The 13,783-nt window shown below is 37.6% G+C and overlaps 1 protein-coding gene across 1 annotated transcript in view; it reads right to left on the reverse strand.

The window, feature by feature from the left end:
* The window catches only part of LOC126147489 (arylsulfatase G-like), a 110,917-nt gene that overhangs the window by 40,449 nt on the left and 56,685 nt on the right, over positions 1–13,783 (reverse strand). The window contains exon 6 of the mRNA XM_049915698.1: positions 7,256–7,443. Coding sequence (XP_049771655.1) covers positions 7,256–7,443 — 188 coding nt within the window. The remainder of the gene's footprint in view (positions 1–7,255; positions 7,444–13,783) is intronic.

Raw genomic sequence — 13,783 nt, forward strand, 5'->3', positions numbered from 1 at the left:
ACTGCCAAACATGACATCCTTCATTTCAATGACTGCTTTACAGCCTGTTCCATATGGATCCTTCCCATCAACACCAGCTTTTCTGAGCTGTGCAGGTGGGAACTTTTCCTGCAACAAATCCTACATTCCCTTAACCTTCCTGGCCTAAACCTTTGTTAGTCACTGTCCTCACCCATCCAGCCCCTTCTCTGTTTCCATTCCAGCACTACAAAGCTGTCATTCCACCATCACACTCAGTCTTTTTTACTTCTCTCCTTTTCTACTACATCTCCCCCCTCCCCACCTTTCTCTGCCCTCTGTCTAATCTGCAGCACTTAACTGTCCACCATGTCCACCATACTATCGCTCCATCTCCCCTCCTCTTTACTCCCACCCAGTCACTACTCCCATCATGCACTGGTGCTGCTGCTTGCAGTGTGGTTTCAGTTGCTTGAGACTGTGGTTGTGTGTGTGTGTGTGTGTGTGTGTGTGTGTGTGTGTGTGTGTGTGTGTGTGTCTACATCTATTGTTGATGAAGGCCTTAATGGCCAAAAGCTTTATTTGTGACAGTCTTTTTATTGTGCCTATCTAAATTCAGCATCTCCACTATATGATTTGTAGAGTGTCTTTCTTATGATGTTAAGTTTCTATCTCAATAACCAAATACTGTTTTATGATTCCAGATTATAATCACTAACACAGTCTTGAAATAAAACAGTGGAAAATACAAGATGGACTAATGACAATATTGTGAAAAAGATACAGTGTTACTCACCATATAGCAGAGGGTTGAATGGCAGATAGGCATAACAAAAAGACTGTCAAGTAAGCTTACGGCCAAATAAGCCTTCTTCCAAATTAGGCAACATACACAGACACACATGCCTACTGCCTTTAGCTGCTGAGGCAACCAGAGAAAATGCTCTGGTGCATGTGAGTTGCATTTTTGTGAGTGTGTGTGTCTATGTTGTTTAATTGGAAGAAGGCTTTTTTGGCTGAAAGCTTATTTGTTTGACAGTCTTTTTGTTGTGCCTATCTGTGACTCAACATCTCCACAATGTGGTGGGTAGCAATCTATTCTTTTCATACTACAGACAGTCTTGAAATACATACACCATAATAACTGCTCACAGGTTGTTTACATATACATGCAAGGTTGACAGTTCAGTATACAATTTTTCTCACTCATCATTGTCAGTACATTACATCTACATCTACAGGGATACTCTGTAAGTCGCCATACAGCACATGGCGGATGGTACCCTGTACTACTACTAGTCATTCTCCTTCCTGTTCCACAAGCAAACAGAGCAAGGGAAAAGTAACTGTCTATATGCCTCCACATGAGCCCTAATTTCTTGCATCTTATGTTCCTGATCCTTAGACAAAATGTATGTTGGCGGCAGTAGAATCATTCTGCATTCAGTTCCAAATACCAGTTCTCTGTATTTTCTCAACAGTGTTCCTCAAAAAGAACATCGCCTTCCCTCCAGGGATTCCCATTTGAGTTCTTGAAGCTTCTCCATAATACTTATGTGTTGCTTGAACCTACTGTTAATAACTTGAGTAGCCTGCCTCTGAACTGTTCTGATGTCATCCTTTAATCTGACTAGGTGTGGAACCTAAACACTAAAGCATTTCTTAAAAATATGTCACACTAGCATCTTACATGTAGGCTCCTTTATAGATATGGATGAACTACACTTTCCTAAAATTCTCCAAATAACTGAAGTTAACCATTCACCTTCCCTAACACGGTCCTCACATGCTTGTCCCATTTCATACTGCTTTGCAGTGTTATGTCCAGATATTTAAACAATGTGACTGTGTCAAGCAGGACACTACTAACACTGTATCTGAACATTATGGGTTTGGTGTTCCTACTCATCTGCATTAGCTTACATTTTTCCACAATTATAGCTAGCTGCCATTCATCAGACCAACTAGAAATTTTGTCTAAGTCATCTTGTATCCTCCTACAGTCACTCAACTTCAGCAACGTACTGTTCACCACAGCATCATCAGCAAACATCTGAAAATTGCTGCCCAACCTTTCTGCCAAATCATTTATGTATATAGAGAACAACAGTGGTCTTATCATGCTTTCTTGAGGAAGTGCTTGTCTCTGAAGAACATTCGCCATCAATGATAACATATTGTGTTCTATAACTTAGAAAGTCTTTGAGCCACTCACATATCTGTGAACCTATTCTATATGCTCATACAGCCTGCAATGGGACCCTGCTTTCTTGAAATCTAGAAACATGGAATCTATGGACTTCATCCATAGTTCACAGAATATCATGTGAAAAAAAGGGAAAGATGAGTTTCGCATGAGTGATGCTTTCTAAAACCATGCTGATTTGTGGACATAAGTTTCTCAGCCTCGAAAAAGGTTATTATATTCAAACTAAAGTAATGTTCAGGGATCCTGCAGCAAACCGAAGTTAGGGATTTTGGTCTGTAATTTTGAGTGTCCATAGTTTTATCCTTCTTATATAATGGAGTCACCTGTGCTTTTTTCCAGTCATTTGGGACTTTATGCTGGATGGGAGATTCACAAAAAATGCAAGGTAGGTAAGGGGCCAATGCCATAGAGTACTCATTGTAAAAAGGACCTTGCCGTTTATTTACTTTCAAATCTTTCAGTTGTTTCTCTATGCCAGGGATGCTTATTACTATATCATCCATACGGGAGTCTGTCTGATGGTGAAATGATGGTGTGTTTGTATGGTTCTCCTGCATAAACGACTTGTTGAAAGCAAAATTGAAAACTTTGGCTTTCGTTTTGCTGTCTTCAACTGCCACACCAGACTGGTCAACAAGCGACTGGATGAAAGCCTTAGACCCACTTGGCAATTTTACGTAGGACCTGAATTTTCTCGTATTCTATGCCAGATGCTATGGTATGATGGTGGTAGTTGTTACATGCTTTGCACATAGATGTTTTCAAAGACATGCAAATCTCTACCAATCTTTGCTTGTCATTATTTGTGCATTCTCTTTTGAACTGAGAGTGACAGCCTCTGCTTCCTCAGCATTTTCTGAATTTATTTATTAAACAATGGTGGGGCTTTTCCATCCTTAATCCTCTTAATAGGCACATAACTATCCAGTCCATGATTTACAATCAGTTCAAACTTTGCCCATAATTCCCTACATTCCTCTTACTGGAACTAAGTGATATCAGTTCACTGCCAAAGTGAGATGTTAACAGCTTTTTATCTGCTCTTTCTAGCAGAAAAACTGTCCTAGCCTTCTTGCCTGATTTATTAACTTTTTGAACCTGTAGCTGCTATAATGACATCATGACCACTAATCCCCATCTCTATACTGACGTTGTCATTCATGTCCGGCCTATTTGTAACTACAGGGTCTAAGATATTTGCATTGTATGTGGGCTGATGAATTAGCTGCTCAAGATGGTTTTCAGAAAATGTGTTAGAAAGTACTTCACATGGCTGTCTGTCTGTAACCCCACCCCCCCCTCCCCTTTCTCACGCAATGAATCCATACAAATCCCAGTCTATACTTGGTAGGTTAAAGTTGCCTCTACCTAGTACTATATGATTTTTGCACTACTGACCATAGTTCTGCTCATTCAGATAGTATCTCTGCACAGTACACTTCACATAGGCTTTCAGCATAGCCCATGCTCTTGACTGACTATAACTGTACTAGACTGGACCTGAATTTCAGTTAACTACCACTACCTCCTCCCTACTCATGTCTGACAATTGTTATTTATAATTTCACTCTTTGGCTTTGTACTTTACAAGAGAATGCTGCAATAACTAATTATACAAAAGAGGTAACCATTCCAATTTTTAAAGATCACTTACTTCATGTGCACAGTGTTTTGTATCCTTGTGTTTTACAGAAAAATGAGATGCTACTTTTTGTATCATAATGATACCATAACTTTCATGTTCAATAAAATTCTCTGGGTTCTAAGAGAGCTACTAATTATAACTTATTTCACAAAAGTTTAAATTGTAAACATTTCCTTTATGAATCTAAATATATATGAAATATGAGAACATCACGGTGGCCAGAAAAGTTTTGGCTACAATATTATCAAAACAGAATTTAAAAATATTTCAAGTTATAAAGCAGTTTGCATCTTGAAATTTTATCTTAATTATTAATAACTTTTGAATTATGGACATTTGAGCTGAACTAATCACTTTCCCAGAATTATGGACAAATGGTCTACAAAGTTACTTGGTTTCAATTTTGATGCTTGTAATTTTGTATGGTGATGACTTTACGATATCTTCAAATCTTGATATCTTCTGAAAAAACTTCCTTTAAGTGAAAAAAATTACACCACATTGTCCCTCGTTTGATACAGTACATCTGTGTAATAACACAGTAATGAGTGTTCTCTGTAGCACATTAACTGGTTGAATGAAACATGCTTTGTTTCAAACCCAATCCTTGTTTACACTGAAACCTCCATCCCTGTTAATTAGGTTTTCTGATATCTTCATTTTGACAGCTTCCTTAACTATGCTGTCTCAGAATCGCATTTGCACCTTGACAGTTGTCTAATCATATTTCATTTCATGATTATATTTGAGGCAGTCCTCACTGATAACTCAAACTGTAAAGATGTGATATTAATAACTCATTGTTTGACATAAGCTGCTTAATGGTAGTAGTTTATTTTACTGCTCTAATTTTGGGCAGTGTCTGTACTACAAAAGACACACCTTTCTTGTAATACATTACTTACTGTATACAGTGGTGTTTTATGAGTATGTGATTTTTCGTATCATTGTAATGTGACTTCCCTTGTATGTAATGCTTTTTAGTCAATGTCAGTGATAATATTTCAAAATAATTGTGTAATAATATGGTTATATGCTCTATATGTATATAAATGCAGTCAGCATAAGGTATTTTTTACAACAGTCAATTAATGTACATGCAAAGATTATTATTTGTCATGTATCACAGAATATGTAAGTAATTCTACTTCTGATTTGTATTATCTCTATTAATACAACAAAGAAATGTGTTGTTACTAAAAAAAATACTAGTGAAATTTTCAACAATTGTTTTGTCTTTTAGGTCAGTCTTTTCATTTAAAATATGTTTGGTTGTTTAGTTGGGCGTGTTGCTGATGGGGCTTGCATCTCTCCTTGACTGTTGTAATAGTCTGCCCCACCTAAGCTTTGCCACATTTCCACATAATGCAGTACATACCAAACTTTTAGAGATCTAGATCAACTTTAATATTACAAATAAGCCTTTTTATTTGTGTTGGTATGAAACATATACACTGGTTGCCATGTTTCTGTAGTCTACATCCCAGATCCCATGTGTGGGCAAGTGCTTCCTCTGCTGTCTCCACTCTCCCCACCTCCCCTTCATTTGTGGAGCCATATGACCTCCACAATACTAGAAGCAAAAATAATTTCCATATGGACTGCATCCCTGTCGAGGGCTCAGAATGGGGTTTAATGTTCTGGTGCAAAAGCCATCAACAGGTTGATGGAAGACATCAAACAGGAAACTGGAAATCTTCAGATATTTGAAATCGTAGTTTCTTAGCCTCTCCTATGATTTATGAGAATGTTTGGACTTGGGAACGTGAATTTCAGTCAACACTATTGTTCATATTAAACACGTTTTTAGCTTTAGCAGAGTATACTGGTCACTGAAATCAGTCTAGTTTCATAAATGCTTTTTATGAATAAGTAGATAAAAACAGGCTCTGAGTAGTGTAAGAGGAGGAACAGTAGTTTCTATTTTCGAAGTAGTTCCTTTTATTTATAATATACATGCAAAAAGCAATCTATCAGTGTTTTTTATAATCATCAGTACAAATAGATTAACATTAGTTTTTTTCTATACTTCACAGAACAAGCTCACAGTGGCTGCTTCTGACCATTAATGTACAACCTGAATCATTCCATATTCCTGAAGTCTCTACTTCATGATGGGATTTTTATGAATTCATGTTATTTGCTGCCAGTAACTGTATAGAGTCATAGTACCTGACAATGGGAGTATTTCTCCTTTGATTGGTACAATGAAAACAAATGAAACAAATTGTCTTGAACATGGAAGTCAGTCATTGTGATGCTACTGAAGAAACAAGTTTTTTTGGAGAATGAGATAATTGGATCCCTCTGCACAGACTAGTACATTTAGTGCACTGATAAGATTCAAGGGATTACTGGCTTCCCTAAGATCTTTTATCAGATTTTTCTTGTAAGAAAAGTTTACCATTAGTGAATATCATGTAAGGTGACCTAGTAAGAGAACATTTAACATTCATATTTTTTAACAAATAATTTAAAAAGCTTAATTCCAGATAACCATCTATATTCCACATTGCGAGTGATGAAAAAGCATAGTTTTACCAATTTAATCCTGAGAATATGATGGAGTTATGTACTTAAAACTTTCTCACTGATCGTTATCCACTAAAAGTGCAGTTAGCAGTGTTGCCTAAAGAATGGAAAAGATATTCTTTGTTCCAAAAGAATACATTGCCACAACTTCGCCAAAAGAAGGAAGCTTATTATCCACATATCACATCAAAGGAGTATGTCTTTGTATTAAGTGTTTCGAAAAATCAAAAGTAAGTGACTAATGGGGAGCTTAACATGAAAAGTTTTTTCACCATGAAAGTGCACATGTTCACTGGGTGGCGAAAAAATAAGTATTTCTTCAGCAGGCCCAGTCTCAGCATTTTTGTATCCAATCTACAGTTCAACATTGTCTCATTTTATATTTTTTCATACCAAAAAGTAAAATAAACATGGGGATGATTTTCAGATCCCAGAAGTAATTATTCTGCCTACAGAGGTTTTTAACTGAAGTTCCCAAGAAGTATAATGAGTGCCTTCACTGAGAGCAAAAGTACACACAGTTGTGGAAGAATACTTTGAAAACATGTGAAAGTAGGTTTTGAATGAAGCTAGGATCATCATTATTTTCTTAAAAATTTCTGGGTGTCCTCCCAGGTGAGTTCTAATGAAGCAGTTAAATAATTTTTTCATAAAAATTAATATGTGGGTTTTCATTTCAAAACTGTGAATATATTAGGGTTAACCATAGTGTTTGATTTTTTTAACTATGTGAGTTTTCTAGTGTATGTAGCACATATTTACTCTGGTTCATATTTTGATATACAGTTTAATCTCTCAGTGTGAAAAAAATTGGTAAATGGAAAACATCAAACTTTTAAAGTGCATAAAACGTTACACCCAAATAACAGCAACATATCATTAAGTTCTGCAGAGTGGATGAAAGAACTTACTTAATATCCAGACCAAAGTGTTTCTGCTATGATTCATAGCAGCTTGGACAACCCTCCCAACAAGCCAGTCCATTTCCAGTAAAGTGTCAGCAAATGTTCCTTTCCCAGTAATGTTGTCAAACATGGGTCCATGTGCCAATGGCACATGAACATGTTGCAGAGCAGCATATAAGAAGAAAGGCTCCGCACTGAAATTTCAGAAACGTTATGGAAGTTTTTATGCATTCTTAAACCAAGACAAAGAAAGTAAATTTTAAAGTATTTCACAATAATTTGTTACAAACTGCTACACTGCTTCAATAATTGTTCACACAAATAGTTTTTAATATTAATGGTAACTGTGCCAGTATTATGAACAAAAAGTGAATGTATTATTATAGCCAGTATAGAAAAGAAGACACTAAATGACCAAAGTTATATAAATATACATCTCTATTAATTAATAAGATGCAGCAGTATTGTGAGAAGGATAGTTGTTACTCACCATATAGCGAAGATGTTGAGTTGCAGTTAGGCACAACAAAAAGACTGTCACAAAATAAGCTTTCAGCCAAAAAGGCCTTTGTCAAAGTGTGTGTGTGTGTGTGTGTGTGTGTCCGTCATTTATTTTTGACAAGGGCCGTGTTGGCCGAAAGCTTATTTTGTGACAATCTTTTTTTGTGCCTATATGTGACATAGCATCTCTGTTATCTTTTTCATAATATTGTTAGATTCCATCCTGTATTTTCCATTGTTTAGTTAATGAAATGCTGAGGAGTTTGGAAAAAATGTATGACGAGATAAAAGAAGTTACTTGTTAGATTAAGGACACAATAATTTAATTTTAAATGGGGACTGGAATTCTATACTGGGGAAAATAAGGGTACAAAAAATAATAGGAGATCATGGACCAGGCAAAAAGAAGGAAAAGGGAGGTCATCTGTTAAAATATTACACTGAGCACAACTTAATTATTGCTAATATTTGATCTGATAACCATGGAGGAAGGTTATACATATGGAAGAGATTGGAGTTTTCAGAATGATTATATAATGGTAAGACAAAGATTTAGAAGCCAGATTTTAAGCTGAAAAACATTTTCATGAGAAGATGTGGACTCGACTATGAGATGCTGATTATCAAATGAAGAACCTGCAAAAAGGTAGGAAATTAAGAAGACCGGATCTGGATAACCTGAAACAACCAGAAATTGTTGAGAGTTTCAAAGGGAACATTAAACAAGTGAAACGGGGAATAGGAATACAATAGATGACTTGGTTACTTTTGAGAGATTAGACAATGAAGGTAATAGGAAAAACTAGACAAATACACAAGGCCTAGTGGAAGTCTTTGGATAAGGCTGTCCTCACCTATGGCTTTAAAGTTAACACGAGCATGGAACAGAATAAACTCTGCTATGCCTTAAAACACATTTTTTTGTGTGTTGATTGTATGATGAGTGTGTCATGACATATTGTAATTCTCACAAACTGTGTCATGAAAAATGTATTTTATTATTTTGTACTGTAGCATGAGTTATAATTAACTTTTGTGCTCTATTAAATTTTATTAGTAGTACTGCCATTCAAAGAATAATTCATGCCAAATTTCAGTGTATATTAAAGTAATAAATGTACATTTTTGAAAAAAATTTGGAAGTAGTAGTAAATCAGCATTTCTGATTTACAGTTACTGTAAATGACTAACATATTGGGTCATGTTAGTTTTCTCATTTAACAGGGGTTTATATTGTCTACATTCATTGAAACTGATACCATTGTTGAATTTGTCAGTGATCATAACCTGAAAAACATTACAGAGAAACAGTAAAATTTATACTAAGTTTTTCTGTTGTCATTATAGATAATATGTTTTGTCTGTGAATTGCTTCAGCTCTAAAAGGCTACTGGTAATACTGGTATTCCTTCACTGTTCTATGGAATACTGCATGAGGTACAATGTAGTTCTACAGTGTATGCTGTTCTCAGGCCAGGGATGAGTTAGATGTTGTTTGTAATTGCTCTGACTACTGTCAAGTTATTGAAAGCTGCTACGAATGGGTGTTTTGGGAAGGAAATCAAGAAACATATACCAAAGGTATCAAAGGTATCTACAGTACTATCCTTTCTTGTGGATAATGTCTCATCTGCAGGAAATACAGGATCTATCATCACTCATCCATTTGACTATGAGTGGTATGTCAATGGTAGGTATAGACATCCTGTACAGGATAGACAGGTACCAGAGAGCAGGGAGGACCAAATATGTCCCCCTAACCAATAGGTTTGAGGTTCTGTCTTCCACTGAAACTGGGCCAGTGGGACTTTCTTCACCTGGGAAACCACTTTGTCCTACATCAGGGGAAGGCAAATGCAAAAGGGTAGGGATCCATTAATTGTCAGCAGTTCAAACATATAGCGAATAATAGCACCCCATAGGGAAATGGCAACAGCACTCTGGAAAAACACCAGGCACATCATTGATGGGAAAAGGGCGCAACCAACTGCAAAGTGTGGTGAGTGGAGGGATTGAACCAGAGACTTCAAAGAAATGGCCATGAAGCAACACCCAGAGTGTATGCCTAAGGGCCTCATTTGGTATGTTGAAAAGACTATCCCAGTATCCATTGAGGGAACAGAGTACAACCAACTGTAGATTGTGGTGCACATAGGAAAAAATGATGCATGTGGTCTGGGCTCTGAGGTCATACTTGGATCATTCCATGGACTGGCAGAGAAGGTTCATAGGACAGGCCTTGTGCGCAGAGTTTCTGCAAAGCTTGCAGTTTGGAGCTAGACTTGTGCCATAGGGTTGAGAACTGTAGGGAGATCCCCCTGAATGGGTCACACATGCACTACACATTATGGGCTGACATCCAAGTGTGCGGTTTTTTTAAACTATGTGACTTTCCAATGGTACATGTAGGGGACCTGGAATATCAGAGTAAGATCCAAAGAAATGTCACCCACAAGTGAGACTATTAAAATCCTAGTCATTAACTGCCAAAGTATTTACTACAGAGAGTCAGGGTTTGAGCACTCCTCAAAACCTGCAAAGCTGACATAAAACTAGGTACACAAAGCCAGTTAAAACTTGAAGTTGACAGCTGTGAGATCTCTGAGGAAATTTTAACTACATGTAAGTAGGATAGGGTAATGATAAGCGGAGGTGATGTATTTGTCACACTAGATATGAAACTCAAATCCAATGATACCAAAATTGAACTTGCATGTAAGATTGTTTGAACAAGACTCAGTATCAGAGGTGGGCATAAAACTGTAATTGGATACTTCCAGTGACTGCCAGACTTGCTTCCTGATGTAACCGAAAACTTTAGAGAAAACCTTAGTGCTCTTGTACATAAGTTTTTGAGTCATACTGTAATCAACAGAGGAGACTTTAATCATCCAGCAGTCAACTGGGATAATTATAGTTTTGTTTGTGCTGGATGTGAAAAGAAATCCTGTGAAACATTACTAAATGCCTTCTCTGAAATCTAACTAGAACAGGTAGTTCAGAACCCCACTCATGATGAACATGCGATAATATTCACTGTCCTATCAGTAACAGAATAGTTGGGAATACTTCAACACTTCATTGCAACTGACTTTATTCACTGAACTACACAAACAATAACAGGTGTGCATATCACCCAGACAGAAAACCAAAGCACAGTGTTCATGCAGAGCAACACGCTTCACTGGTTAAACACTGTTTCATTGCTATTGATGATCACCACAAATGGACACTGCTCCCCCCCCCCCCCCCCCCCAAATCAGTAGTGTGGAAAATGATGGAAGGGAATTGCTAGTGATGCCACAGAGCATGTTGGAGTCGAGATGGGAGGCAGCCCATCAGTTCTGCTCTACTGTGAGGGCAAGCTTACATGACTATTCATGTCGTGGCAGGTTCCAAAGTAGGGCATTGCTGGACCTTTTCTCAGCAGATCACTGTTATTGTGCTCGTGGACCCTAGAGAGGACAAAGATGATGGCCTACACATGGGAATGGAGTTGTCGGATGGACTGGGTGAACAGGCACAGAGATGGTGAGACACCCACTGCCATGAATTCTGGCAGTGATGTGATCTTGGTCTGCATCTGAGGGAATCTGGAATGAATGCAGAAGTGTCACATGTGATGCAGTAACCTCATCACAGTTAGAAGGATGGTGTGCCAACACACAGATGGTGTTGCTGTGCAGGTGGATGGTGAGGTCATAAAATGTCCATAGTACTTTCTGCCCTGGCCAACACTCTGTGAGGGCCCAAGTAGGGGGGCTATAGTGCTGGTGAATGGCACCATCATGCAGTATTATAAACTTGCAATGAGCCATCTCATTGTCAACAAAAATTCAGGGTGCTGAATGCAGCCAAGGGGAAGGGGTGTGCACCTTGGCAATGTGTTATCTACATCTACATCTACATGACTACTTTGCAATTCACATTTAAGTGCTTGGCAGAGGGTTCACCGAACCACAATCATACTATCTCCCTACCATTCCACTCCCGAACAGTGCGCGGGAAAAACGAACACCTAAACCTTTCTGTTCGAGCTCTGATTTCTCTTATTTTATTTTGATGATCATTCCTACCTATGTAGGTTGGGCTCAACAAAATATTTTCGCATTCGGAAGAGAAAGTTGGTGACCGAAATTTCGTAAATAGATCTCGCTGCGACGAAAAACGTCTTTGCTTTAATGACTTCCATCCCAACTCGCGTATCATATCTGCCACACTCTCTCCCCTATTACATGATAATACAAAATGAGCTGCCCTTTTTGCACCCTTTCAATGTCCTCCGTCAATCCCACCTGGTAAGGATCCCACACCGCGCAGCAATATTCTAACAGAGGACGAATGAGAATCTCATTCTGGAAACATCCCCCAGGCTGTGGCTAAGTCATGTCTCCGCAGTATCCTTTCTTTCAGGAGTGCTAGTTCTGCAAGGTTTGCAGGAGAGCTTCTGTAAAGTTTGGAAGGTAGGAGACGAGATACTGGCAAAAGTAAAGCTGTGAGGACTGGGCGTGAGTCGTGCTTCGGTAGCTCAGATGGTAGAGCACTTGCCCGCGAAAGGCAAAGGTCCCGAGTTCGAGTCTCGGTTGGGCACACAGTTTTAGTCTGCCAGGAAGTTTCATATCAGCACACACTCCACTGTAGAGTGAAAATCTCAATCTGATAACTATTTATGCTGATGACACATTTATTGTCTGTTGTACCAAGAGTGTGCTCAGCCTTATTGAAGAGATTCAAAACTTTACTGAAATTAACATTCTCATTAACTAACTGAAAATTTAAAAATTAATCTAGGAAACCAAATAATATTCAGTTTGAACTAGATCGCCAAAAAAGACCAATTACTGTGAATGATGATGTGATGAAGCAAGCTGGTATATTTTAAATTCCTCTCTTGTTTTGCTATCTGCCTACTTAAATTTGCTTTGTTCATTGTTGAACTAATGACCATTAACACATATGAATATAATCTGCATTTCCAAAAAAGAGAAAGGTTGGCCCTCATTTTCAAAGAACAGAACACCAGATCTGATTTTGTGCTCAGTTTTATGTATGTAATTGATTTTCTAATTTGGTTTGACTATTCCTAGTTATAGGGTGAAATCAGTAATTGTTTTGTAACTTAAATTTTATTGTTGACATATATAGCAAAGCCAGCCCTTAATTAATTCCAAAGTAATTAACAGTTTTGTCAGAAGTATTGTTTGCATAACTACATTTGTTAATTTCATGATTTAAACAAGTAATTCGGCCTAACTCTTGTAGTAGAAGAAACTGGTAAAAAGACGGAATTTTTTTACGTATACAGTTAATTTATTGAGTTAAGTTTAATTGTAATTTCTGTAAATTTAACTTTATTGTGATGATATATAAGGGCCCGATTTTTGGTCATGAGACAGTCAGCCCATGTCCGAGATTCAGATAAGAAACCTGTGTTGATTAGAACAACAACAATGCTTCAAATTAACTGTGGAATAAATGTTAAACGATTAGACCATGTGTAAAAACAATAACAGTATCTGCTCCATATGTACCTTTCTGTTCTTCAAGAATTGTGAACTTTGTGGTTAGGTTTTACTGCTCGTAGATGTTCAACAGGAAATCATTGTAGCAGTACATGGAGGTTTGCTTGCTAACTATTAATGAGGCTTATCGAAAGTTGAACAATAGTGCACTGGCCATATAACTGTGTATTATTAGGGGGTTGTGAGCAGTGAAATTAAAGTACTGTGAAACCCAACTGTGCACCTGTCGCCTACATTATTAACAGTATTCAGTGTCAGAATTACAGACGCCATTTTTCAGCCAGTGTAGCAATGCAGTATGTCGACACCAAGGACAACAAACGAAGAAACAAAAGGAGGCAGAAGCACTACAGTACATTGATACCAAGGACAAACAACACACAAAATAAATTAAGCAGGTGAAACTGCTACAATGAGATTCATGATGTAAAGTTTCGGGTTTATACATAGATGACTGTTTTTGTAGAAGCAGGAGGTTGAGCACGTTTGGAAAAAATGTCCACCATATTTT

Source organism: Schistocerca cancellata, chromosome 2, assembly GCF_023864275.1.
Source record: "Schistocerca cancellata isolate TAMUIC-IGC-003103 chromosome 2, iqSchCanc2.1, whole genome shotgun sequence".
NCBI lineage: Eukaryota > Metazoa > Arthropoda > Insecta > Orthoptera > Acrididae > Schistocerca > Schistocerca cancellata.